General features: G+C 52.5%; 1 protein-coding gene across 1 annotated transcript in view; it reads left to right on the forward strand.

Moving 5' to 3' along the window:
• LOC100758433 (hemicentin-2) overlaps window positions 1-27,351 on the forward strand; it is a 147,775-nt gene that overhangs the window by 86,749 nt on the left and 33,675 nt on the right. Inside the window, exons 45-75 of the mRNA XM_027423879.2 lie at window positions 789-1,070; window positions 2,537-2,704; window positions 3,361-3,474; window positions 4,498-4,584; window positions 5,486-5,677; window positions 6,188-6,358; window positions 6,484-6,597; window positions 7,069-7,211; window positions 7,671-7,821; window positions 9,346-9,564; window positions 11,187-11,300; window positions 11,654-11,841; window positions 12,366-12,462; window positions 13,205-13,366; window positions 13,504-13,617; window positions 14,424-14,626; window positions 15,139-15,220; window positions 16,464-16,595; window positions 19,734-19,877; window positions 19,966-20,125; window positions 20,206-20,330; window positions 20,694-20,877; window positions 22,463-22,560; window positions 22,919-23,185; window positions 23,684-23,874; window positions 24,217-24,298; window positions 24,384-24,520; window positions 25,190-25,331; window positions 25,406-25,550; window positions 26,220-26,347; window positions 26,902-27,058. Of these exons, the coding sequence (XP_027279680.1) occupies window positions 789-1,070; window positions 2,537-2,704; window positions 3,361-3,474; window positions 4,498-4,584; window positions 5,486-5,677; window positions 6,188-6,358; window positions 6,484-6,597; window positions 7,069-7,211; window positions 7,671-7,821; window positions 9,346-9,564; window positions 11,187-11,300; window positions 11,654-11,841; window positions 12,366-12,462; window positions 13,205-13,366; window positions 13,504-13,617; window positions 14,424-14,626; window positions 15,139-15,220; window positions 16,464-16,595; window positions 19,734-19,877; window positions 19,966-20,125; window positions 20,206-20,330; window positions 20,694-20,877; window positions 22,463-22,560; window positions 22,919-23,185; window positions 23,684-23,874; window positions 24,217-24,298; window positions 24,384-24,520; window positions 25,190-25,331; window positions 25,406-25,550; window positions 26,220-26,347; window positions 26,902-27,058 (4,693 nt within the window). The remainder of the gene's footprint in view (window positions 1-788; window positions 1,071-2,536; window positions 2,705-3,360; window positions 3,475-4,497; window positions 4,585-5,485; window positions 5,678-6,187; window positions 6,359-6,483; window positions 6,598-7,068; window positions 7,212-7,670; window positions 7,822-9,345; window positions 9,565-11,186; window positions 11,301-11,653; window positions 11,842-12,365; window positions 12,463-13,204; window positions 13,367-13,503; window positions 13,618-14,423; window positions 14,627-15,138; window positions 15,221-16,463; window positions 16,596-19,733; window positions 19,878-19,965; window positions 20,126-20,205; window positions 20,331-20,693; window positions 20,878-22,462; window positions 22,561-22,918; window positions 23,186-23,683; window positions 23,875-24,216; window positions 24,299-24,383; window positions 24,521-25,189; window positions 25,332-25,405; window positions 25,551-26,219; window positions 26,348-26,901; window positions 27,059-27,351) is intronic.

Raw genomic sequence — 27,351 nt, forward strand, 5'->3', positions numbered from 1 at the left:
GGACCCTGCTTCAATGAATAAAGTGGAAGAACAAGCGAGGATGATTTTGTATGCAGACCTCAGGCTTCCACATGCACACATGTGGGCATCCATAAGCAAATATGCTACATGCACACCACACACACACACACACACACACACACACACACACACACACACACACACACACACGCGTGCACGCACACATGCACGCACACACAAAGAACATGAGAGGTAGGAATGAAATACCCTGGTCTTGTAAAAACCATGCTAGAGGGACTTGGGGACACTGCATAGTTGACAGAGTGCTTATCTAGCATGTAATCCCAACACTTGGGGAAGGAAGTAGGAAGATCAGGAGTTCAGTGTCATCCTCAGTCACATAGTGAGTTCAAGGCCAGCCCTAAGCTACACAACATACCAGAAGTTCTAAAAAATGAATCCCAGAAAGGTCCTGGGTACTGTACTCCCTATTTTCGAGGCAGGGCAGAAGGAATACAATTTCAAAGCCAACATGGGTAGCTAGGGACTCTCCAACCTGTCAGACTGAAACCACACAGACCAGGAATGGCTAAGTCTATTCCCCAGGGAGTAGCTCACCCAGGTCCCCGGTGTGTCTGAGAGGTTACTGGTGGATACAACTGTCACTCTGCCAAAGAGATGGAAAGGCCAAGGTCACACAGCTTATAGCACAAGGAAGAACATAGATACAGACCTAAATGGCTGTGTCCACTGAGACCCTAGCACCAGTCATACCTGCTAACAGATGGCCCTAACTACTTCTGCTGATAGCCTTCCTCCCACCTCAGTTCCTCCTCAGGTCACTGGCCCTTGGGAGCCGCTCACAACAGTCTCCGTGGTCCAGGGTGGAAACACCACGCTAGACTGTAATGCCACAGGAAAGCCCCTGCCAGTGGTGACATGGGAGAGGAATGGTCAACCTGTCCGGATGGAACCTGGCCTGTGGCTTCAGAATCAGAACCGCAGCCTACACGTGGAACAGGCACAGCCCTCCCAGGCTGGTGGCTACAGCTGCGTGGCTGAGAACATAGCTGGGCGTGCCGAGAAGAGGTTCACACTGTCTGTGCTGGGTGAGGACTGGTGGCCTGTGGGGAGGAAGGAGCTGCTGGGCTGGGCAAGTGTAAAGTCAGGCAGTCTCCTAAAACCATGCTACAGACAGCTTGGTGCTTTCTCATTCTCGGCTCTGATGAGGGCTGCCACTGGGGACCATGGTCAACAGGGCCCTCCTGAGAGCTGTTCTCAAAACACGCATGTCCTTCCTTCCCTCCCATGTTGGCTTTCCTCCACCCTGTCCCTGGCAGCCCATGTTCTATGTGGCTGATGTGATGTTCTTGGGGGATATGGGGTAAGAAGGACCAAGATACCTGCCTGGGGGAGGTGACCTTGGTACCACAGCTGAAATACTAAGTAGGGGTTGGGTGGCTGCTGGGGTTATAGGAAGAGAGGGTGCTGGAGCCTGTTATCACTCCTGTTGTGTACCTGGATCTATTTCAGTGGACGGGGGGTGTAGCTGGGAAGGCTCCTCCCATCAGGCCCCACTTCCCTGGGGTTTTAAGCTTTCTGTGCCTCATCACCCCAGTGGTTGAAGGTGGTAGATCTTTCCAGAAAAGCAGTATTGCCACTTATCCAGAGCATAGATTGGAGGGTGGATGTGGGCTCACTTTTGTAGCATTCCACCCTGCTCGGCTCCTACCTCATAATGGATACTGGACTAGGAGATTTTGTGCATTTGGCCAGGTGTATCTCAGTTGGAAGAGTATGTTTAGCATTCTACTGACAAAGTCCTGGGTTCCATGACCAGAACTGAATAAACCAGGCATTGTGGCATACCCCTGTCATCCACGCATTCAAGAGGTGGAAGTGGGAAGATGAGGAATTCAAGATCATCCAGGGCTACTTGGTGTTGTAGAATATTAGTTTAAGATGTGTTACATTTGTTTATGCCATGGAACATTTGTTTTAATGATGTAAAGATGTGTTGCATTCTTTTATGTTGCATTTGTTTAACTCTGTGTAGCTTTGTTACTTTGCCTGTCTAAAACACCTGATTGGTCTAATAAAGAGCTGAACAGGCAACAGCAAGGCAGGAGAAAGGATAGGCAGGGCTGGCAGGCAGAGAATAAATCGAAGGGACTAAAGCTAGGCACTTACAAGTAAGATTTAAGTTTCCATGTGTGATTATTTGGGAGCTGGGTGACAGGCTTCCATTAGAGTCAAAGAATGCAAAACAACCAACTACAACACAGCAAGTTGGAGGCCAGTTTGGGACATATAAGACCCTATCTTTAAAAAAAAAAAAGAATCCTGTCCATATCCCTCTGAAAGGGTGGGGAAACTGAGGCCTGAGATTCTGATCCCAAAGCCCACTGTGGCCACATTAATCCCCATGTAGGTATCACACCTTTGAGGGAAGTATCTGGGACCTCTCCCAGTCCTTAATCCCTCCAAGTTCATGAAAGGAGTCCTTGGGCAGACAGAGAGTGGAGTAGAGAGGAGTGCCTGTCTTCACTCTGAATGCCATTCTCCTCTTGTTTAGTACCTCCTCAACTCACTGGAGACTTGGACTCATTGACCAATGTCACTGCTACCTTGCACGGCTCCTTGACACTGCTCTGTGAAGTCTCAGGGGTCCCACCCCCCACAGTCCAGTGGTTTCGGGAGGGACAGCCAATCAGTCCTGGAGAGGACACATACCTCTTAGCAGGTAAGGCACTAAGCGAGGGCTTGTTTCCCGATCAGTCTATCTGTTAGATGTCTATGACCTCTGACCCTGAGTGACCCATTAGTTGTGTGGTTGCAAACACATTTCCCACCCACTTGGAAGAGGTCATCAGAAGCATTGTATAGACAGGAACACAGAGATTGGAACTAGGCTGAGCACAAAGGAGACTGGCAATCAATGTCTGCCATGAGTGTAGGAATAGTGATGATATGTGTGTATGTTATCTGCCCCAGGTGGGTCTTACAAGGTCTGTGGTTTCTCTTTGAGGAACTAGCTAGCTTCAAAGATCTCTAGGAGAAGAAGCATCTGTGTGTATGTGGTGGCGGGGGCAGGGGGAGTGGGCAGGGACAAAATGAGCATCTGAAATAAACCAGGACTATGTACCTCACTGTTGTCTCTTAGCCCTAGCCCAGAGCCACTGGGAGCCAGCATGTCAGTTCCTTCTTGCCATAGCAGGTCCTCAAGTTTCTTCTGGTATTGTGCTCTGTCCTTCTGTCTACTCTCATCGCTTCAGGTGCCCTGCTAGAGGAATGGAACTCTAGGAGGCAGATACTTGTATATTAATTACTTGTATGCTAATGTTTGATATCATGAGCTGGGAGAAGCTGATGAGCTTATACCGTCTCTTCCTTCCCCAGGTGGCTGGATGCTGAAGATGACCCCAGCCCGGGAGCAGGACAGAGGCCTCTACTCATGCCTGGCCAGCAATGAGGCTGGGGAGGCACAGAGGAAGTTCAGTGTGGAGGTCCTTGGTAAGACACAGTCTATGTTCTTAGGAGCATCGGAGCCTCTTCCTGCTGGGGTGCTCCTGGAGAGGGCAGAGATAGAGGAGGCTGGGCCCTGTTTTCCTTGTATCATCAGAACCTGGGCTCTGAGGACGGGGAGACAGTCCGTCAATCAAACACTTGCTGTGGAAGTGTGAGGGCCTGAGTTTGATTCACAGATCCCAAGTAAAGGAAAAAATGATCTGGGTGTACTGGCACTCACTCTGAATCCCAGCACTAAGGGATAGAAATGGGAGGATCCCTCGGGTTCACTGGCTGGCCCACCCAGCCTGCTTGACAAATTCTGGGCCAGAGATCCAGAATGTTTTGGTTTTGTTTTTTCAAAGGTGAATGATTCCTAAAGAATGACACTTGAGGTTTATCTTTGACCTCCTCGTGCACATGCATTCCTATGCACATGTGAGCACACCCACACCACACACACACATACATACACACACACCACACACCACAAACCACATGCACCACACACATATACACACACACCATACACACATATACACACAGTACACACACATACACCATACATACACCACATAACCATACATACAGCAATATACCATACGTAGACATACCATACATGTACCCCCACACACATACACACACCACATACACATATATACACACTACATGCCACACACATACACATCACACACACACATACGTACACACACATACACACCCCACACACCCCACATACCTCACATATACACCCCCACCACACACACACTCTGTACTCAACCTGCATGGTATTTTCCAGAAACAGTAAGGATTAACCCAAAGTGGGGGGAGCAAATAGTCTCAACCCCACACTGACTTGTCTGTCCAGAGTCTTCCCAGAGAAATTCATTAAATTGACTTCTGGGTAGGAGCAGGCATGGGGGAAACGGGGAAACTGAGGCACAGGAAACTGAGCTTTCTACTCTGTGGATGGATAGCCTGAGTGGTTCATCCAGTTGCAAACTGCCTTCCTCTTCTTCCTCCTCTTAGTTCCTCCCCGTATTGAAAATGAAGACTTGGAAGAGGTGATAAAGGTGCCTGAGGGACAGACTGCCCAGCTGGTGTGCAATGCCACAGGTGGGGGCTACACAGGATGGCAAGCCTGGCTTAGCCGATCCCCAACCCCAAAACAACCCACCAAGGATCTCTACATTTTTGCTCTCTACATCAGACCCAATTGATGGGCACTTGCTGTTTGCTCTGCTCCTTGCTGAGCACAGTCACCTGCCAGAACCTTCCATGGGGCCTCTTTGTCTGCTTCCTGGGCCCCACTACACTAGGACATCCCTGCCCCTGCACTGCCCATGCAGGACCATAATGATCTGTGATGTATGAGCTCCTCTAGGACCCCTGAGTCCATGGCTCCCCCACTGACTGGAAGACTAGGCTCCCTCCAATGCTTGAGGGTTGAAGGGTGGCTGGATATGTGTCTGGATAAAGAGAAGGGCAGTGAATGAGTGGGTAGGGACATAGATAGATGGATTTTTTTTAAATAAAGATGATGGATGAATGGAAGGATGGGTTGTAGGATAGATGAGTGGCTAGTATGTGGGTAGAAGAATGGATGGATGGATAGAGGAGTAGATGAAAGAGTGGATGAATGAGGAGACATGGATGAATGATGCATAGGTGGATTAATAAGTGCACTTTAAGTGGGTAGGAAGATGAATGGATAGATAGATGGATTATGTGTAGATGGACAGAAGGATCCATACGTGAGTGAGCAGTAAGGTAGGAAGACGGATGTATGGATAGATGAAAGGAAGGGTAGACGGATGAATGGGTCTTGCTTGTCTGTACCAAGCCATCCCTGCCCAGTCCCAGTAAGCAGCTGAATTGCAGAAGAAAGGCCCAGGCAGTTCTGCTGTTCATCCTGAATGGAGATAGAAATTCCACATCTGTGCTGGCTGGAGCCACCTCTAACCCCTGAGCCCATCTGGTCTAAGCTTGCTGAATGATCCATCTCCTCCTCATATAGGCCACCCACCACCAAAGATCACATGGTTCAAAGATGGCCAGTCCCTGGCTGTTGGAGACACCTATGAGATGTCCCCAGATGGGACCTTCCTGTGGGTCTCCCAGGCCAATCTGTCTAGTGCTGGCCACTACTCTTGCATTGCTGCCAATGCCGTGGGAGAGAAGACCAAACACGCGCAGCTCAATGTCCTGGGTGAGTGCTAGGCTTCCCCCAGCCTCCCAGGTTTCCACAAACAACCACTGTCATTCCTTTTGCTACTCCAAGGATGACAGAAAAATTAAACAAAAGAGCAACCAGGTGTCAGGTCTCCATAGCAATCCCAGCATAGCCTTTCCTGTGATAATTCATGACCAAACTGTAACAGTACCCACTGCAGGAGCAGGAAAAGGAAGTTTTGAATCCAGGAAGCAGTTAGCTAAAAAGTCCCCCTCCTCAGAAGAAGAACCAAGAAGGCTTAGGTTGAATATTGAGGCCCTGCATGTTGAGTCAACACTGAAAGGCAACACTGAGAGACTGGCTATGCATCTTGTAGTGTGGCTCAGGGGTGGAGGAGGGTGTGGCCTCCCTGAGCTTCCATTTCCCATCTTCATCACACAACTGCAGCACCAAGGATAAGCCTGGGGTCCTAGCTGTCCTGGTCTTCAGGGTCCTTGGGCCCAGGGCTAGACTGTTGACCAAGGCCTTCCTGCCGCCCCCTCACAGTGGTTCCCACCATCCTGGGAGCACCTGAGAATGCCAACGAGGAAGTGACTGTGACCATCAACAATCCTATTTCCCTGATCTGTGAGGCACTGGCCTTTCCATCCCCCAATATCACCTGGATGAAGGATGGAGTGCCCTTCAAGGCTTCTAAGAACATTCAGCTCCTCCCAGGTGATGCCCCCGGGGTGGGCTTTGAGAAGACATGCTGTGACCTGTGCCCAGGCTGGATCAGTCTGAGCTCATGTCTATGCTGAAAGCCTGTTTGGGGGTAACTCTGGCCACGGCTCCCCAAGCAGGTACCCACGGACTCCAGATCCTGAATGCTCAGAAGGAAGATGCTGGCCAGTACACCTGTATGGTCACCAATGAGCTGGGGGAGGCCACAAAGAACTACCATGTGGAAGTCCTCAGTGAGCCCCCTTCCATCTCTGGGACAGCAGCTGGGCAGGCAGAAGAGTCCTGGCCACACTTGAGACCTAGGGCACCTTCCTGTGCCTGTTTTCCCTGAGAGTCATAGGCAGCTGGGGGTGGGGGTAGGGTACTCTCTCATTCCCCATTCTTGCCTTGGTGACAGTGTTGAGACTTTGTTCCTGTTGACCCCATGCTCCTCAAGTCCTGGCTTCCTACTGCCACTTCTGGTGTGGAGATGCAACCTGGGGTCTCTCAGTTTGACATCTGGGTCCTCTAGAGGCCATCCCAGGAATCCTCTGCTTCATAACCCCTGGCCCTTAGCCCTTTCTAACCTTAAGTGGGTACAGATGGGTTCCCTTCCGGAATCCTATTCTACCAGCCTTGTCATTAGGGAACCAACCCTACGACCAGTGGGCCAGGGTCTCAGGACCCTCCCCAGGCCTGCTCCTTACACATCCTGTGGCTTTCAGTTCCCCCTTCCATCTCCAAAGATGACCCTTTGGGAGAGATCAGTGTGAAGGAAGTGAAAACTAAAGTCAACAGCACCCTGACCCTGGAGTGTGAATGCTGGGCTGTGCCCCCACCCTCCATCAGCTGGTACAAGGATGGAAGGGTGAGTGCAGGACCCCAAACAGCCTTTGGGTCTCACTAGCCCTGTTCAGATCTTTCCAGAAAGAAGAGCCCTGAAGGTACCTAGGTTTGGCTTGACAAAGTCACTGAGTGGTCCCATCACTTTATATTATGGTCTGATTTTTATTTGTTAAAATATGGAGTCAGTGGTGGCGCACACCTTTAATCCCAGCACTTGGGAGGCAGAGGCAAGTGGATCTCTGAGTTCAAGGCCAGCTTGATATATATATATATATATAATATATATATATATATATATATATATATCAGAGAGTATAGGGTGTGCAGTGGCACATGCTGGTAATCCCTTAGCACTTAGGTAACTGAGGCAGGAGGGTCAGGAGTTCAAGGTCATCCTTGCCTACATAGTGAGTAGGAGGTCAGCTTGGGCTATATGAGGCCCTATCTCAAAACAAATATAAACTATTTCTCTTCTCCCCAGCCTGTGACCCCCAGCCAGCGGCTCCATGTCTTGGGGGAGGGGCGGCTGCTCCAGATCCAGCCCACACAGGTCTCTGACTCTGGCCGATACCTGTGTGTGGCCACCAATGTGGCTGGTGAAGATGACCAAGACTTCAATGTTCTCATTCAAGGTGTGTGCCACTGTAGGGTGGGCTGGGTGATAGCAACCAGTGGGCCCTAGACAGGATGCTGGCTCCAGGTAGAAGGGCGTGACCCATGGCATCTGTATTGGCCTATCCTTGGGGTTCTGACAGGATACCCCCTCAGCTATAGCCACTAAAAGCAGCACCTGTGCATATTCACTGTGTTCCCTTTTAAAAGGGCACTGCTCCTATCCCCCCCCTCTCTTTGAGTGTGTGTGTGTGTGTGTGTGTGTGTGTGTGTGTGTTCCTCTATCTCTCTCCCTCCCTTCCTCTTTCCCTCTCTCTCCCTCTCCTCTCTCCTGCTGCTCCTGTCTTTGGAAGCCAGTCTCTCCCCTTTCCTTTCCCCCTTTTTAGGATCCCTTTCCCTAATAAAAACCCCTCAGCTTGAATCCTGCCGTATGGCATCTTTCTCTCGAAAGCCAATTTTCTTACATTACAACATCACTGACACTGGCTGGGCATCAGGAGCCCTGCACCAGATTTTGGCAAGGAGACCCACATGGGCATTCCCATAGACCATCTGTCTCAACATTTCAGAGGCAGAACAGTTCTGTCTTCTGTGGTTAAGAAATGAGTTTTAGAAGATGGGGTCTCCTGACCAAATCAAGATTAAGTGGACAGGAGGCAGGTAGGGAAGGAAGCAGGGAAAAGGGAAAGCTAGAAAGGGGCCCAAGGGACTGGGGAGAGTCAGGGAGGGAGACTGGGGGGGAGGACTGGAGGACAAGTCAAGCAAAGGAAGGACAGGATTTTATCACACTGTGCTCTGTAGTGGCCTGATAAAAAAGCACACTTTCTCCTTTGCCACCTCTGGCCCTCAGCTGCCTCACCCTGGTCCTGTCACTCACTACTGGGTTGCATGACCTAGAGATGTCACTGGTCCCCTCTGGGCCCTGGTTTTATCCTTTGCAAAATAAAGGTGTTCTAAGTCAGGGTGGCACAGCACCTCAGGGCAGAGGCAGGTGGATCTCCATGAGTTTGAGGCCAGCCTGGTCTAATAGTGAGACCCTGTATCAAAGAAAGAAAAAGAGAAAAGATACAGGAGATTTGACTAAAGCAGGTGACCTCAGCCCTTTTGGGTCCTAACTACTGAGGGCGTTGTGCCTCTGTGTACCAACAAACAAATGTGGGCTCAGGCTTGGCACCTGCCTAGTGCCCTTCAGAAAGTGTTCCGTGTCACAGTCATTTTGTTTATTTCATTTGGTTCTTTTGAGCCAGTCCAGGCTGGCCTGGCATTTGTGATCCTCTTGTCTCAGCCTCCTAAGTGCTAGGAGGGCAGGTGTGGCCACCACACCCAGCCACCAGGATTCTCTGAGGCCAGTTGGAGGTGAACTACTCAGGGCAGGGGGTGTCTCCTAACGCTTAAGTGGTAGCTTCATAGGCAGTTGCTGGGGAGTAAAGAAAAGAAATGCCTTGACCTGCCTGCAGGGTATAGCTTGTGTGGCAGGGCCTCCCAGTAGTGAGCAGCTTTAAGCCTTTATTATATTCCTAATGGCTTGGTCTCCCTCCGTGCAGTGCCCCCCATGTTCCAGAAGATGGGTGATGTTGATTCAGGCTTTGAACTCCTGCCCCACGAGGAGGAAGCCCAGGGCAGGGTGACAGAATACCGGGAGATCGTGGAGAACAACCCAGCCTACCTGTATTGTGACACCAACGCTGTCCCACCACCAGAGCTTACCTGGTACAAGGAGGGTCAGCCCCTCTCAGCTGCAGATGGGGTCTCGGTGCTGCAAGGTAGGCTAAATGCTGCCTGCTATATGACCTCAGGTGGCATGTATGACAATTCCAGACCTCCACCTGGACTACACCCTCTTGCTAACCCTTCTGGGAGCTTCATTTTCCCATCTGTGAGATGGGCTACCAACAGCACCCATACTATAGGACCTTTACCTGAGACCTGGCACACAGCAGGCCATTAACTGCACATGGACTTGATCTCCCCTTGATCTCTGATCAAGGAATAAAGGTTGTGTGGGGTTGCCTTTTGTGCCTAGTTTTTGAAACAAGCTTCCCAGCCCAGGCCAGAACCTATACCTGCTTGGGTTCTGGCCTGGAACACTCAGGAAAATGGCATGAGCCTCTAGGGAGAGGTGAGTCTCTTTATGTGAAGAACTCAGCAGGAGGGCACTGGGGAGCGCAGGCTAGCCAAGCATGAGAACCAGTTCAGTCCTCAGAACTCACAGAATAGCTAGGAGTGATGATGCACGCCTATGATCCCAGGACTGGAGAAGTGGGCAGGCAGGAACCTGGAGCTTGCTGGAGAGGCAGACAGGCTTAGAGATGCCTGGCTTTCCTTGGCCTGGCCTGCCCGCACCACAGACCACTGCTGTTGCTATTCAGGGCCCCACTGACTGAACCAAGGGGGATGGATGGTCTCCTGGCTTAGCATATGCATGGTGGCCTGCCAGGTCCAAACCAGCACTGGGGCTGGGTGGGGGACAGGAGGCCAGTTATGACCATCTCTGATGAGCACTTGCTTTGAACTTGGCACTTGCAGAAAAATGAACCCTTAGGTCTCTGGGAGATGTTATGCATGTGGAGGCTGGATGTCCAAGTTGGAAATCCCTGGACTGCCCCCTGACCTGCTGCTAACCTCATACTGAGACCCTAGGCTCACCTCCTGTGACTCTGGACTCAGTCACGGAAAGATCTCTAAAGCAGACCCCAAACACAAGCTGATCCCAGCTACCAGTTAATCCCTGATCCTGGCCCACATGTTAGCATTGACCTCCAACCCCACTGCTGACCTCTAACCCTGGCTACCAACCCCAAAGCATGTTAAAGATGTGGTCAAAAGCTGGATGTAGATTCTGGTCATGAATTAACCCCGGATCTCACCTGAGTCCCACTGTGGCCTTGGCCTTCCCCCATTGCTGTGTATGTCAGCAGACCTTGTTTCTGGCCTTGGCTGATGACTCCCCACCTGGAATCCTTAGCACACAGTGACCCTAGGTAGAGACTAGGTTCTGCTTTTGGTTGCCTCCTGGTCCCAGGCAACTTCTCCTGCCCCCAGCTTCCATTGCCCTAGAAGCTACCCCTGCCTCTGAGAATACCTCCTCTTGCATTTGCCCAGCCAGCCAACTACACCCTCTTGCTAACCCTTCTGGGAGCTTCATTTTCCCATCTGTGAGATGGGCTACCAACAGCACCCATACTATAGGACCTTTACCTGAGACCTGGCACACAGCAGGCCATTAACTGCACATGGACTTGATCTCCCCTTGATCTCTGATCAAGGACAGAATCTCTTCACTTCCAAGATAAGGCTGGGTGATGGTGACTTGGGCTCCAGCTCCCTTGCTCTGGATTCAGGACTCTTGTCCCTGAGCTCAAGCCCCTGTCCTGTGTCCCTGCAGGAGGCCGAATCCTGCAGCTGTCACTGGTGCAGGCAGAGGATGCTGGCAGGTACTCGTGCAAGGCTTCCAATGAGGTGGGCGAGGACTGGCTGCACTACGAGCTATTGGTGCTGAGTGAGTGGCTCTGGTCAGGAGGGACGGGGAGGCTCTGGTCCCAGAGAGACCTCCTTGTGAAGGTCCCTGGGGAGTGGGGAGTTGAGTTCCTCTCTTCTCCTTAGCTCTCTGTAATAGGATTGCAAGCCTGGTCTCTGAAGCCAGGCAAATGGTCACTTTCTTACTGTGTGACTTTGAACAAACTGTAACCTCTCCAAAGCCCAGAATTCTTAGCTGCATCCAGGCCTGAGAGATTTAGTGAGGAGGGCACAAGGCCCCCCGGCAAGCATTTGGTACCAAAAGCTTCACTCGTTTTCACCATGTTCTCTCCCAGCCCAATACCTAAACTATGTTTTCCTCTCCTCCCCACACAGCACCACCGGTGATCCTAGGGGACACACAGGAGCTGGTAGAGGAAGTGACTGTGAATGCAAGCAGTGCTGTCAGCCTGCAGTGCCCAGCTTTGGGGAACCCAGCACCCACTCTTTCATGGCTCCAGAATGGGCTGCCTGTGTCCCCCAGCCCACGACTGCAGGTCCTGGAAGAAGGACAAGTCTTACAGGTAGGACTAGACCCCTCTCAGGGTAAAGGCACAGGGAACTAAGGGACAGTGCCATCTGGTCCTTACAAAGGTCATTAGAATATGGGGTTGTGTTCTGCACAGCAAATTGCCTCTGTGAGGAGCCCAGCTGGTCACGTAGGGTTGCCTAGTGTTCACAAATATCAGTCACTCCTGCCAAAGCAGGAGCACATGTGACACACCCAGAGCCAGCCCAGGCCTGGGGTGGCAGCTCCATGCCATTCCTGAACACCAGGAGCTAGACATACACCATAGCTGTACAGGCCCCTCCTGAGACCAGCCCCCACGTGGCCTTCTTGTCCAGTTAGCTACGACCAACAAACACCAGTCTCTCTCCACAAAACACCACACAGAACCCTGGACAGGCCTCAGAGGGACTGCTCCTGGTCACTGTGAGTGCCTGTGGCCCACATGGCTGTTTGTGTCAGTGTGGGGATGAGCATGGAATCTCTGGATCCGTTCAGAGCTGTCAGTCTTGGCCTTGGCACTGCTTTCTGTATCCTCAGGTTTCCACTGCGGAGGTAGCTGATGCTGCCAGCTACATGTGTGTGGCAGAGAACCAGGCAGGTTCTGCAGAGAAACTCTTTACCCTCAGGGTCCAAGGTGAGATGGCTAGGAGGGGCTTCTATGTGTTTCTCGACTCTCCTGGAGGGTATCCAAGCGCCTACACTCAGTTCAAGGATTCCAGCTTGGCCCCAGCCATATACCAGGGCAAAAAACATTTAGGAGACTTTAATCACATTTGGACCAACCTCAAGTGGCTGGGAGCAGCTTTGGGGGGATGTTGGGACCTCAGCTTTGGGGGGTGTTCTTCTGAGGCCTCAGATTTGGGGGTGTTCTTCTAAGGCCTCAGCTTTGGGGGGATGCTCTTCTGAGGCCTCACAGCATCATTAATGAGCACTCACTCTGCACCTGGCATGTGTCTAAAGGACTCCTTCCAGAAGGAGTTGGCCTGGCTTTACAACTGTAAAATTACTCCAAGGGTCTTACCACCCCAAGTCTGCTGTTGACCTCTGTCACCATGAGCCCAGATGTGGGGACAGCTATATCCCTGAGTATGGATGGGACAGTGCCAAGTCCTCAAAGTCACAAACTGAAGCCCAAATAGCTATCTGGGTTCTGCTGCCAATAGCTGTGTGGCTCTGGGAGAATGGCTGTACTGCCCTGATCAAGCCACTCTGTGCTCTTGTGCAAAGTAGCTCTGACTTGTAAAGCTTGCCCTCTGAGGGCTGTGTGGAGATACTCCAGAGGTGGCTCTGGGAGCTTAGGCCAGTTCCTTGATGTCTCCCCCAGTACCCGTGGTCTGTGTTTCCCAGTGCAACCTCTCATTTCTCCCTTCATCCAGTCCCACCACAAATCTCAGGCTGGCACGCTGACAAGCTCACCACCACCCTCAACAGCAGTGTCTCCCTCACCTGTGAAGTCCATGCTCACCCAAGCCCTGAGGTCACATGGTACAAGGATGGCCAGCCTCTCTCCCTGGGACAAGAGGTTTTCTTCCTTCCAGGTTGGTAAACTGAGGCTTTGTGCCCAGCTGAAGGCTATGGTGGGAAGTTCAAGATATTGTTCCAAACCTCAGATGGGGCTGTACATGTGGGAAGATTGGGTCCTGTGGCTGCTGGTGCAGGGGTCCTTGTCCCACAGGTACCCACACACTGCGGCTGGCACGGGTACAGCCAGCTGACTCCGGAACATACCTATGTGAGGCCCTCAATGCTGCAGGCCGAGACCAGAAGACTGTACAGCTCGATGTTCTGGGTATCTTCTGCTCTTCCTATGAGCCCCCAGGGAAGCCCTTGTCCCCCCTCACGAGATCCCGTTTAAGAAGCAGTTGCATGAAGGTTAAATTATAGTCTTGAGAGCTGGATACACCAGGGTTTGATGCAACCATGCGCAGGCTTGCTCTGTGACCTTGGACTAAGTGTCTCCCCATCTCTGAGCCCCAGGTGTCCCGTCTTTAAGGTGACAATCCATATGAAGATGGGATGAAAGGAAATACAGCCCTTGGCCCACTGTGTGGCTCACAGCCAGCTTCAGTGGTGGTCAAGCTGAGGGGGTAGAGCAGTGACGAACCCCAAGAGTTAGGCCAGGAAGGTCCAAGATTCTTGGCTTGTAGCCTGTGACGGCACTCTGGGTCTCTGGAACTCCCTGGGGGAAAGCTGGTCTGCAGTGCCAGCAGCCAGGGCTCTCTGAAAGGTTCCTTTCAGTTCTAGGGCAGGGTCATTCATTTGTGAATGCATAGCTGTGCCAGGCCCTGAGGGCTCACAGCTGGGTGTGGGTGCCTACATGACTGTCAGGGGCTGATGGACCACCATGCAGGGGCATTGTCTAGTCAGGAAATAAAAAAAAAGTCTGCTGTCAGCGTCTTTCCTGCCATCTAGGCACCAGGCCATCCATGGCCACCAGTAAACTCTGGTCAGCTTCCTCCAGAAACCTGGGTCAGTACTCATCATAGGGTCAGGCCTGCCATTTGATCCATGGGCCTCCCTGGGCCATTTACCTATGGTGGTATTGGGGCTATGTGGGCAAGGCCATGGTGCCTCACTGGACTCTTCTGCCCTTAGTTCCTCCCACCTTTAAACGGACTCCTGGAAGCCCCCAAGAAGCCGTTGTGGTCAGAGCAGGAGACAAAGCCGTCCTGAGCTGTGAGACAGACTCACTCCCAGAGCCAGCTGTGACCTGGTTCAAGGACCAGCAGCCACTAGCCCTGGAGCGGCGGATTCAGGGTCTACAAGGTGGACAAAAACTGGAAATCATGGACTCACAGGTCAGTGACCATGGGCAATCTGAACAGTGGACACAGCACTTCCTGTCCCTAAAGGCCTGGGGAAGGAGGTGTGAAGTGTAAACACTGGTAAAATGTGAGGGTGCCATCTCCTTAACCCAAGTAGATGCATAGCCCCCTGAGAGTGACCTGGCAAAGACCAGAGGCAACTGAGAGCTAGACTCCAGCCCCAGCTCAGGTCTGCCTCACAGTAGCCTTGAATTGAGTCCTTCCTCACTGGTGCAGGTCAGGCTCTCAAGTGTTTGTCGAATGAATATGTGTCTCTCGCCTGGATGTTCCCTCTGGGTTCTTACCTTCTGACCCAGCTCCAACCCCACAGCAAAGGGCAGACTAGGACATACTAGGCCAAGTCTGCACTCTTGACCTCCAGGGTCTCTGCTTCCTAAGACTCTGAGAGGCCAGCGGGACCTGTCTTCTATGGCTTCCCAGACACAGCCACTCTATCTGGGGAATCTCTGCTCCACACACCAACTCCATGTGCTCTTCTGTCCCAGGCATCAGATAAGGGAGTGTACAGCTGTAAAGTCAGCAACCCAGCTGGAGAGGCCACCCAGACCTTCGTCCTCGCCATCCAAAGTAAGGCTCAGCCTAGACCCCAATATTGTAAGAATAGAGCCTTCCTTGGCTCTCGGGAGTTTAATCTTGGGGGAGCTAGAGTTCTGTAAAAGCTAACAGCCACTGGAGCCATTCCAAATTGATAGCTTTAGGGTTCTTGTCTCATGAATTCAGAGAACAAACTTCACAGACTCTAGAAGATGAGTTTTAGAGTTTATTTTACATTCACAGGTGGGAGAAACAGACAGACAAGGAGGCTAAGCTCCTGTGCAGTAAGAGTTCATCCCAGGAAATAGGGCATCATTGAGGTGCTGGTACGGGCCTTTTTAAAGGACTATGCAAAAACTGAGTGAGACACAGGGAGGGGTGAGCTAGCTGGTCAGTCTGGCTCTTTCTCCATTTTGGTTATGTCATCATGTACAGCTTCCAGGTAAGGGTGAGCCATCATGAGGAGTCAGGACTCTCCTGGCATCCCTGGCATCCAGCAGGGACACTCTTGGAATCACTGTTCTGAGGTCCCTGTCTCACCTTGTCAGTTCCTTTCCTACTCTCTGTCAGTCATCCCAAGTAGTCGCCGGGCTTGAAAATAGGCCCCATTGACAAGGGCTAAGTGTAAAAGATCTGGAATTTTAAAAACCAGAAGGCAGATGGGGACATAGCATAGAATCAGGGCCCGGTGCATGCCTGTAATTCCATTACATGGGAGGGAGGTGGAAGCAGGGAGTCGGGACTTAAAGATATGTAAACATCCTTAGGAAGACCAGACTGAGCTACATAGAACCTTGTCTCAAAAACCCAAAACAAACAAACAAACAAACAAACAAACAAACAAACACAGGACTCTTACTGTGACATGCTTTGAAGGACTTGGTGGGATAATTCTGTTGCTCTGTCTGCCCAGTTTCACACAGAAGCGGGGCCTTCCCACTGGGCACACTGTAGGCCCTAATCTGCTGTATAGACTAAGCACTGGGCACATGCCTGGCAGCTAGGTATTGGGGTGAGGGAAATCTAAGAGATCGGACACCCCAAAGGATTGTTGGTCTGTGAGCCGTGTATTTACTGTCTTCAGGCTAATGGGTCATCTGGGGCTCTGCTTTGTAGATACTTTGAAATAGTCAGCTGTGGCTCCTAGTCCCATCTGTGACTAAAGCAGCTCTTGCCTCCATCAAAAGCAGAGTGTAAAACAGAAACCCCTAATCTTCCTGAGAGGAAGAAACTGGGGAGCAGGGAAGAGTGCAAAAACCTGCCTTCTTTCATGCAGTGCCCCCCACATTTGAGAAACCTGAGACTGAGACAGTGAGCCAGGTAGCTGGGCGGCCCCTAGTCCTGGCCTGTGATGTGTCAGGGACCCCAGCTCCCACTGTCACTTGGCTGAAGGACAGAATGCCTGTGGGTGAGTATGCATGTCCTGCTTGCCATTTGAATGCAAAACCTCTTCATTCAACTCAGCAACAATGAAAGACCAGGAAAGTGCCGATTATCAGTGTTCTTGTCACAAATCAGGGGCTCATGGACTGTGGCGGTTCACACTTGACATCCTAGCACTGGGGAGGCAGAGCCGGAAGGAGCTGCAGGTGCTTTGCTGTTGCTGTGATAAAAGCAGCTTAAGGAAGAGAGGGTTTACTTTAGTGGATGGTCCCAGAGGCCGAGCCCATGATGGCAGAGAGGAAGGACAGCAAGCCGCAGGCGTGGTGCTAGGAGCAGGAGGTCCAGAGACAGAATCTTTAACTGCAAACAGCAAGCAGAGAGAGTGATCTGAGAGTGGGGCAAGGCTAGGAACTCTCAAAGACCACCTCCAGCGATGGCTGCCTGTAACCTCCCCAAATACCACCACCAACGGGGGAGCGGTTGTTCAAAAACCTGAGCCTGTGAGGGACGTTTTTCGTCCAAACCACCACAGATCCCAAGTTCTCAGCTAGCCTGGGCTACATGAGATTCTCTCTCTCTCTCTCTCTCTCTCTCTCTCTCTCTCTCTCTCTCTCTCTCTCTCTCCCTCTCCCTCCCTCGAGTAAAGGCTGGCAGTATGGTAGAAACCCCACCCCTGTTTGCCTTCCAAAGCTTTTTATTGGCCACTAGAATATACTCTAGTGTGGAGTCCTCTGATGCCTGTACCATCCACCTGGAAGACAGGAGGCTATTCAGGCCTGGTTGTCCTGGGCTTGGGTCTGGCCTTGACCCCTGAGCTGTTCCTCCTGCCAGTCAGCTCTGCCCTGACTGGCCATGGGTCATCCCATCTAAGCTCCCTTCCTTACCCTTGCCCTCACTTGCTAGGTCAGTCTGGATACTAATTCCCCTCAGGTGGTAACTCCTATGGTACTGTCCACCACAGTCCACAGGTGCTCCCCCATGCTGGGCACTACTGCCCCCCCACCCCCGCCAGTGCCTGGTGAGGGCAGCAGCCCCCAGGCTTGCCTCAGGCCCGTGGGTCCCTCTAGTAAGGCTCCACAAGAGGCAGAGGGTTATGGCAGAGGAGCTCTGAGGGGTTAGTGACAGCTTGTGGGGACCTCAGGTGGTGTAGCTGGTCTTCCCCATTCATATGTATAGTCTCTCCCTACTCCCATACAGTCCTCCCATTTAAAGAGTATCATTCAGGGCTTTTCAGTAAATCCTCAGAGTGGAACCACTGCCACAATTAATTTTAGAATGTCTTCATTGCCTAATAAGGAACCCCATAGCTGTCAGCCGTCACTCCCCATGCCCTGCAACTTTGCACCCCATTACTGGCCACAGCTGTCAGTCTCTGTGAAGTGCCTGCTCTGGACATTTCTTTCTGATGGCGTCATGTCACATGTTACCTTCTTCATCTGCTCTGCTCCACTTTAGCATGAGACCTTGAAAGCTCACTGGATGGCTTGGATGAGTATTGCTTTCTCAGAAATTCATTTAATCTTTTTTTTTTTCTTTGAGACAGGGTTTCCCTGTGGCTTTGGAGGCTGTCCTGGAACTAGCTCTTGTAGACCTGGCTGGTCTCAAAGTCACAGAGATCCACCTGCCTCTGCCTCCCGAGTGCTGGGATTAAAGGCGTGCACCACCACCACCCAGCCATTTAATAATTTTTCATTGTTCCTTTACATAGTACTTCATAAAGCTATGTAGCCCTGGCTGGTTTGGAACTTCTGTGTAAGACGAGGCAGGCCTTAAACTCACAGAGATTGGCCTGCCTCTGCCTCTGCCTCTGCCTCTGCCTCTGCCTCTGCCTCCCAGGGGCTGGCATTAAAAGCATGAACATGCAGCACTGTGTTTTGGAGCCAGCCTTTGGGCTGTAAAGGTGAGGCTGCTGTGAGCTTGGTGTGCAAATGTCCATGGGTGTTGTATGTTTCTGCCTCGATTAAGTGGACCCTTGAGCTAGTCTGGCAGCAAACCCTGTCAGTCATAGCTCCAGTTCTTCCCACATGCTATTCTCTGCCTGGAATACCTCGTGGTCTTGCCTGCTTACATCTGGCTGGTTTCTACTCAAGCTTTGTCCTAGCAGCCCCTGTTGAGGAGCCCTTCCTGGCCCCTGCTGTCCCTCCCATCCTCCTCTGCCCTCAAATCCCCAGCTCCCTGACTGAGAGCTTTACAGCTGTCAACCCTTGGCTGCACGGTGTCTTTGTCATTCATGCTTCTTGGGGACAGAACTGTGGTTGCTCACCTTTGCCTCCCAAGCTCCAGGTGGGACATGGGGTGCGACTGGTCCAGCCAAGTCCCCATAGCTGAAAGGCTGGCTGGACAGGGGGCAGGGTGGGATAAAGGTAGGGTCGGTACAATTAGAAACTCCTTCAGGACAGACCTGCGAAGGAGGATCCCAAGCTGGTGACAAAACCATAGGCATGACTTGTGTAGAGCCATGGAGTGGCTGATTCCCCTTGATCAGCAACCTTGACACTGTAGAAGACATGTGTATGAGGAGGGCTGGGTCTCAGAGCAGGCCCTGGACCTAGAAGGCATGGGACCCTGGGGAGGGATGGCCTGCATGGAAGGTGGGGGGTTGTAAGAAGTGGAATACCAGAGGTGTGCTGAGAAAGGTGTCTCAAATTAAATTAAATGGTTAATTTAATCATCAACTTGACATAACCTAGGATTGCCATTGAGAGTTTCAGTGTGGGGTTATCTAGACCATGTTGGCTAAGAGCATGTCTGTTGGGAATTGCCTGTGTCTGATGGTGTGGGAAAACCCAGCTAGAGAATACATGGCACTATTCCTGGGCTTTGAGTCCAGAATTGTATACAGGTAGAGAAAGACAGCCAAACACAGCTGTGTGTACATTCATTTCTTTCTCTGCTGTGGATGTCACCAGCTTCTTCTAATTCCTGCCACCTTGACCTCTTCTCAACGGTTGTCACCTGGAACTGTGGGTCTGACTGTCACCTGGAACCATAGGCCAAATAAATCCTTTCTCCTCTATGCTGCCTTTGGTAGAGTGATTTATCACAGGGGCAGAAATGAAACTAGGCCAGTGGGGATCTACAAAGGTGCCTCAGACCCACTGGGCCTCAGTTTCCCTATCAGTACAGGGAGCACAGGACTCAAGAGTTTCCCTCTGTCCCACAGAGAGCAGCCTGGTGCACGGAGTGGTTTCCCGAGGTGGCCGCCTCCAGCTGAGTCGCCTGCAGCCTGCCCAGGCTGGTATTTACACTTGTGTGGCTGAGAACGCCCAAGCTGAGGCCCGCAAAGACTTTGTGGTGTCTGTATTAGGTATATCTTGCACCCTATACCTTGTCCTGTTTGTCGTATCCCAGCAGCCCCTGCTGCTGCCAGGACCTCACCATAGCCCATGTTACAGTGCCTCCCCAGATCCAGAACTCAGGCACGGCACAAGAACACAATGTGTTAGAGAGACAGGAGATAAGGCTGGACTGTGACGCTGAAGGACAGCCACCACCAGATATAGCCTGGCTGAAGGACGGTAGCCCATTGGACCAGCATGTGGGGCCTCACCTCCGGTAAGACTGGGTCATGCCTCTTGAGGCATCAGAGCTGCCAGCCTGTGTGTGTCTGCCCTCAGTGACTCCTCCCCATGCAGGTTCTACCTGGATGGCAGCTCCCTGGTGCTGAAGGGCCTAAAAGCAGCAGATTCGGGTGCCTACACCTGTGTGGCCCACAACCCGGCTGGGGAGGATGCCAGGCTGCACACAGTGAACGTACTGGGTGAGGAACTGAGGCTAAGGAGAGGCAGGTAGCCTCTGTGGGGATGCCTACATGGGGATGAGTAGGTAGAGTCAGGAACCTCTACTCAAGACCTGGTCATGTCCACTCTGCCAGCTCCCTGGGCCTTCAGGACAAGTTATCAAGTAAGACTCACAAGCTTCCCAACCCAAGACTCAGCAGGGTGTCCTGACAGGGGCCATAAAAGAGTGGGCGAATCTGGGCCCCAGGTAGTGGACCTCATCTCTCCAGGAGGTGGCCCAGACTCTAAGTACCTAACTGCAATGTCTGGCAGTGGCAGAAGTTCAGGGCTGGGTGCTGTCCTCCATCTAAACCCCTCATCACTTTTTTTACCTACCACCCCAGTTCCTCCCACCATCGAGCAACGAGCTGGTGACACAGGGACCCTAGTGAGCAAGACTGGAGAGCTGGTGACCATGATGTGCCCTGTCCGGGGATCCCCACCCATCCATGTGAGCTGGCTCAAGGACGGCCTGCCCCTTCCACTCTCCCAGCGCACATTCCTCCACAGCTCTGGCCGCACTCTCAGGTAGGTGAGCCGTCCTGCCTCTGGTTCCTGATGGCAGCTGCTGACCCATTCTCCAAGTAGCTCAGGCTCCAAATGTTTCCATATGGGTATTAAAATATAAATAGTACAGACACAGAGAGGTTTATGGTACCTGGCACAAGAAGTCCCTACCACCCAGTGGAACCCCAGAAATAATAGAGGCCTTATCCTATGGCCTGGTGAAGAAGGTATAGCCCAAGAGGACACCTGAGTGCATTGACTTGGCCTGGCAAGGTGGGAAGCAGGGAGGGCTTCCTGGACAGGCCTGAGCATAGCTGGTGGTTCTAGACACCAGCAAGAGTCTTGCAGCTACAGGAACCAGGTATAGGGGGATAGAAAGCAAGGGCCCCAAACCATGAGCTCTGAAGATAATTGAAGCTTGTCAAGGTAATGGATGGTGACAACAGAGGGTCAGGCTAGCTGCTCATTGGTGCTCGAGTGGAAGAAGGTGGAGCAAGGCCTGGGTTCCATGGGAACAGCATCCAGACAGAGGGAAGAGTAAGGCCAAGGGCCTCCAAGGTAATTGCAGGACAGGAAGACAACAGGGACAGACAGATGATATGGGTGAGGCCTTGGGGTTCCTGTCATGAAAGGGTTCTCTCTTTCCATCTTTCCATGGGTTCTGGGAATCAGTTAGATCACCAGGGGTGCACAGCAAGAACTTCACACACTGAGCCACCTTGTCAGCCCAGAAAGGAAAGTTTTTAGAGACAAAATGAGGATTACACAAGACACTCTGAAACCACAGTCCTTAACCTCAAGCTACTGACAAGAGTGGCCCCTGCCTGAAGCTGCATAGACCACTCACTACAGGGCAGGTGGACTCAGTATTTCTCACATGTTCTCCAAGGTCTGTCAGTCTTTGGTGACAGCCACATTGGGTAGTCATGCACAAGAGCCCTTCCATAGTGGTTCCATTTTTAATCTGACTGCTGACACTGAGGTTCCCAGGCACCTGAGGGACATGTACCATCTACTTGGAGCTTGGGGAGATAGACTTTCAGGGATTGTCAGCACATGGAAGATTCTGGAAGCCAGCTGGATGCAGCTATCTAGCACATTTGTGCACCATGCCCTGGCTGCTTGGGCTAGGGCAAGGCCTTTGGACTTGGCAGGGACCGGGTGGTGGGAAGCCTCTGTCCTGGAGGGGAGAGTGACCTGGCTTTGGCATCACGATCCTCTCTGGCCCAGGAGAAGCTGGGGATCAGGAGAAAGGGGGACTGAGAGTGGGACCAGTAGATGGACACAACCCAGGTGGATCCTGAGGACAAAGTGTGATTGTCTGTAGGAAGGATGTCTGCCCCCATGGTGGGACTGTGAGCTTCCAGAATTTGGGAGCGAGGTTTGACTGAGGCACTAAGGACTGGAGAAGGCAGTGGGTGTGGGGCTCGGGGAAGAGCAGTTTGGGACTCTACTAGGGAGCACTAGGATGCCAGGAAAGGGGCGGAACCTCAGAATTAGCCTTTGGAGACATAAGAAAAGGAAGGGTAGTAGATCCACTCAACCTCTTCCCCTCTCACCCCTCCCCTTCCCTCATACCTTCTCCCACTTTGGGGAGCGGGTTCAGGATTTCTCAGGTGCAGCTGGCAGATTCGGGCATCTTCACCTGTGTGGCTGCAAGCCCAGCTGGTGTGGCTGGCAGAAACTTCACCGTGCTGGTACTCGGTATGGGGCAGGGTGTTGCAGGCGGTGCCATTGGCTATGACAGATGAGAATGAAGTCCCCACCCATCCCCTGCTCATCAGGGGCGTTCTAATCTAATTCCTTCCATTGTTCTTTCATTTGTTCCCCAAGTGGTGAGCAGGCACGCTAGTGTGCCAAGCACTGACAGGTATAGTTTATGGTGGTGAGCAGTGGCTTTGGGCCCCAGCTCCGTGGGGGAGGGGGTGGCTATGGGGAGGACTCACCTAGCATGGCAGTTCCAAAGGGCTTATCCATGAGGCCATAGCTGGTGTAAGGATTCAGGATGAGGGCCACCTGCTGTGGATTAAAATGGACCCTACCCTCACTTTTGTCCCCTCAGTACCCCCCACTCTGGAACCGGTAGAGTTTCAGAATGATGTGATGGCTGTCCAAGGCTCTGAAGTGGTCCTTCCGTGTGAGGCCCGGGGAAGCCCCCTGCCCCTTGTATCGTGGATGAAAGATGGGGAGCCCTTGTTGCCCCAGATCCTTGAGCAGGGGCCTGGCCTGAAGCTGGAAGCAGTGAGCATTGGTGACTCGGGGACCTACTCCTGTATGGCAGCGAGCGAGGCAGGGGAGGCCAGGAGGAGTTTCCGGCTGACAGTGATGGGTGGGTGCGCTGTCCTCAGCAGCTTCAGTGACTGGAGGGTGAGGGGGACAAAAAGGAAATGTGGGAAGGCAAGTCCCCGGGAGATTTGGGGTCAACACCAGGCCTCACCAGCCTCGTCCACCAAGCAACTGTGGCTGAGAAATACAATCCTCCTCAGCTCTATTTCAATGTTTTTTTTTTTTTCAACCAAACCTTGGTGTCAAAGCAAAAGCTACAGACACCAGCATCTAAGGACACAGCCACAAGACATAGCACAAGAGTGCAATGTTAGGCCAAATGTTGAGACATTTGCCTTAATTCTGTCTCCTCCTCATGGACTGAGTCCTTGTTGGTGTCAAAGTACAAATAATTGTCCTGAAGACATAGACTTGTGGTTTCTATGTTTAAGTGACCACCCATCACCCCTCCCCATATTCAGATGTTTTTGGCTCCTCAGCTGTGAACCACTGGATGGTGAGGGAGGGGAGAAATGTCTGACCCAAGGTGGACATCTTGCAGATCCCCCTCACATTGAGGAATCTGGCCAGACTTCAGAGCTGTCACTGACACCTGGTGCCCACCTGGAGCTCCTGTGCGAGGCCCAAGGCATCCCCCCACCCAACATCACTTGGCATAAAGACGGGCAGGCTCTGAGGAGAATAGAGAATGACAGCCAAGCTGGCCGTGTGCTCCGTGTGAGGAACGTGCAGGTATTGGCACCTGCCCACTAGGGGCGGAGTCAGGAGTGGATAAGAAACTGGAACTGTCTTGTGGGCAGCTGCCAAGCCTCTCTTGTGTGCCTTGTGGCTAGGAACATGATCCTTGGCCTATGTCCTATGGACTCCTGGGCAGGCCAGAGCCAAGAATGATAGAAAAAGCAGATAGATGAGGCAAGAGGGATTTTCCAGAAGTTGCAGGCCTGCCCTGGTTGCACCTCAAGAGCAAGATGGAGAAGAGAATTCCAGGGAGGGATAAGCTGGCTGGAAGGTGGGGTGGCAAGAGGGGTGGACACATGGGGCCAGAAGCAGCTGATCTCCTTGCTCTGTTTCCAGGTGGACAATGCTGGGCTCTACACCTGCCTGGCCGAGAGCCCTGCAGGTGAAGTTGAGAAGAGCTTCCGGGTCAGGGTCCAAGGTAAGGGCTAAGGGGACAGGGGAAGAAGGGGCATAATGAGACCTGCAGGGTTGGGTCCATCTTTCGTATTCTCTCATTTTCCCAGCCCCTCCAAATGTTGTTGGGCCCCGGGGTCCCCGCTCTGTGGTTGGCTTGGCTCCAGGGCAGCTGATCCTGGAGTGCTCGGTGGAGGCAGAGCCAGCACCAGAGATTGAGTGGCATCGAGGCGGCATCCTGCTTCAGGTGGGCCCTTCATCGCCAGCTCTGAGGCCTCTGAAGGGTGCTGGGGGTTTTGTCCTGGTATCATTCTTCGTGTCTGCATTGGGCACATCTTCTACCTTGAAGACCATTGTCAACCCATATCGTGTCTGGTCACCACAGCAAGACCAGGATTCACACCTGGTGTTCTTTCCGTGGTACCTTCAGGTTACACTGAGGACTCTGTGACCCAAATCTATGAGAAGCTGTCATCCTTCCTGGGGTCCAGTTTGTAGTTATGGACTATGGGGTTGCAAGTCTTTGGGTGGGGGTTTCATGACAGTGCTCAGCCCCTCTAGGTTCCTGGGGCTCAGTGGAGTGACCCTCTGATGCAGGTCTGTTGCTAGCCTAAAATGGAACAGAGGCCATTGCTGCCAAGCCTCATAGGTTCCTCAGACCTCCTGGCCTGGTGCTTATTTGGGCCAAGACTAGTTTGACCCATAGGGCTCCATCAAGCAGAAACTAGGGGAGGGATTGTGGTACAGACCTACAGGTGGGACTCTGAGAGAGGCTAGACCCTCGGCTGAATCTGCAACCAGATCTTTCCCAGCAAGAGGATGCCAACTCAGTCCTGAATCCATGAGATCAAGGTCAAGGGACATAGCCAAGTGCCAATAAAGATCCCTCTTCCCCCTATCCTGGGGGCCTCTGCAGGCAGATGCCCATACTCAGTTCCCAGAGCAGGGCAGATTCCTCAAGCTGCAGGCGCTGAGCACAGCTGATGCCGGGGACTACAGCTGCACAGCCCGCAACACTGCAGGCAGCACCAGCGTGGCTTTTCACGTGGAGATCCACAGTGAGTGTTCCCCTCCCTACCCACCATCCCCTCAGAGCCACAGGCTCCCAGCCCTGCCCTCTGCCCCTCCCCAGTGGCACCCACCATCCAGCCAGGACCGAACGTTGTGGACATCCCAGTGAACCGCACAGCCCTGCTGCCCTGCCAGGCCCACGGTGTGCCCACGCCCCTCATGAGCTGGCGGAAGGATGGGATCCCTCTGGATCCTGGGAGCCCCAGGTGGGAGCCAGAAGGGGAGGGCTTCAGGAGGATTTTGGGTTTAGGGTCCTCTTTGCCAGTCACAAAAGGAACTCTCTTGGGCAGTTGGAGCAGAAAAGTGACTTTACACAGGATGTAGGTGGCTCTCAGATCAAAAGGACAGGCACACACCATTGTTAACCTCTGTTTCTCTCTAGATATGGTGTTCACTCCTTTACTCTCCCTTTCTGCTTGCCCTCGCTGTCTCTCCCATCTCTGTGATCATGGCAGGTACCCTCTCCCCAATGTACAGCTTCCCCAACTCACACAGTCTGTGGAGCCAGTAAACCCTTTGTGGATATCAAACCCAAGTCCCCAAAGCACGCAATGCAGTTGGCTCAGCCTGTGTGATGGACCATCCGCTATCCAATCTACTGTGTCTAAGGGCAGGGTTACATAGTACTGCCTGGCCATTGCGGCCATCCTCAAAATAGTGAGTATGCTGCTACCAGGAGCAGCCCCTCTCGACCTGGAGCTAGGCAGTGTGTGGTAGCCTTAGGTTGGTCTCTTGTGTGCAGGAATTAATTTTAATCCTTTTGTAGGGAGAGCTGGGGGCAGAAGGGAGCATCTTGCTGGAGACAGAGTCAGGAGTCCAGCCCCTCTCAGAGCCCCATCTGCCTATCTCCATGGCCACCCCCCTCTCTGTTCCAGGCTAGAGTTTCTGCCTGAGGGTTCACTGCGGATCGATCCAGTCCTGGAGCAGGATGCTGGACACTACCTCTGCGTGGCATCCAACTCAGCTGGCTCTGACCGGCAAGGCCTAGACCTCAGAGTCCTTGGTAGGTGAATGGGGAAAGGTATTCTTCCTGCCTTCAGCATCTACTTCTAGTCCTGCTTGATTTCTGAGTTGTTCCAGGTGTCAGGGTCCAAAAGCAACGATCCTCAAGAGGTTTTACCTCTATATACCCAGAGGACAGATGTGTCATATACCTTTCTTTAAGTAAATGGCAAAGCACAGGGTGTCAGAGGTTCCAAGAGAGCTGGCTCAAAGTCAGTGAACTGGGTCCTGTGGGCAAGCTTGTCCTCCCATGGCAGCTTTACGACCTTACAGGACTCTGACCCAGACAGGGCTGTTGGAGAGGAGCCGTGGCAGCCCCCTTCAAGGATGGGGTGTCAGGAAGGCATCTAGTTCAGGGACTCAAAAGGCCCAAACAATTTAACATAAAGGCCTGTTGTCTGTCCTCTCTGGAGAGCCCTCCCTTCCCCAGCTCCAAGGGACAGGTTGAGTGTGGCAGTGAGTGTCCCAAGCCTGAGCTCCTACTCTGGGCACAGTCTCAGAAAGCCCCCATGTGCCCATCCCATGTCTGTCTCCTAATAACAAACCTCTCCCCAGAGCCCCCAACCATTGCCCCTGGCCCCTCCAACCTGACCCTGACTGCTCACAGCCCAGCCTCACTGCCCTGTGAAGCCAAAGGTTCCCCCAAGCCCTTGGTGAGCTGGTGGAAGGATGGGCAGAAGCTGGACTTTCGCCTGCAGCAAGATGCCTACCGGTAATGAACAGCCCATCTACAGGAGCAAGATATAGGATGTTGGGTGGGCCTCATCACACAGAGTGTGGCAGGGTCAGTGAGGAGGGCACCAGACCTCAGGGTGCCAGGGGCAATTGTGACCCCGAGGCAGACAGGCTCACCTGGCCAGAGATGAGGTGCTTGAACACATGGCCCCCACAGAAAAACATGTGTGATGTATTCAGCACATTGAAAACAAGACATGGGGGTACTAAGATTGGGGGGTGGGGAGGCTCAATTGTAGGCCGTGTGTTTGGCACGTGTGAAGGCTGTGC

This window comes from Cricetulus griseus, chromosome 6, assembly GCF_003668045.3.
Source record: "Cricetulus griseus strain 17A/GY chromosome 6, alternate assembly CriGri-PICRH-1.0, whole genome shotgun sequence".
NCBI classification, from domain to species: domain Eukaryota; kingdom Metazoa; phylum Chordata; class Mammalia; order Rodentia; family Cricetidae; genus Cricetulus; species Cricetulus griseus.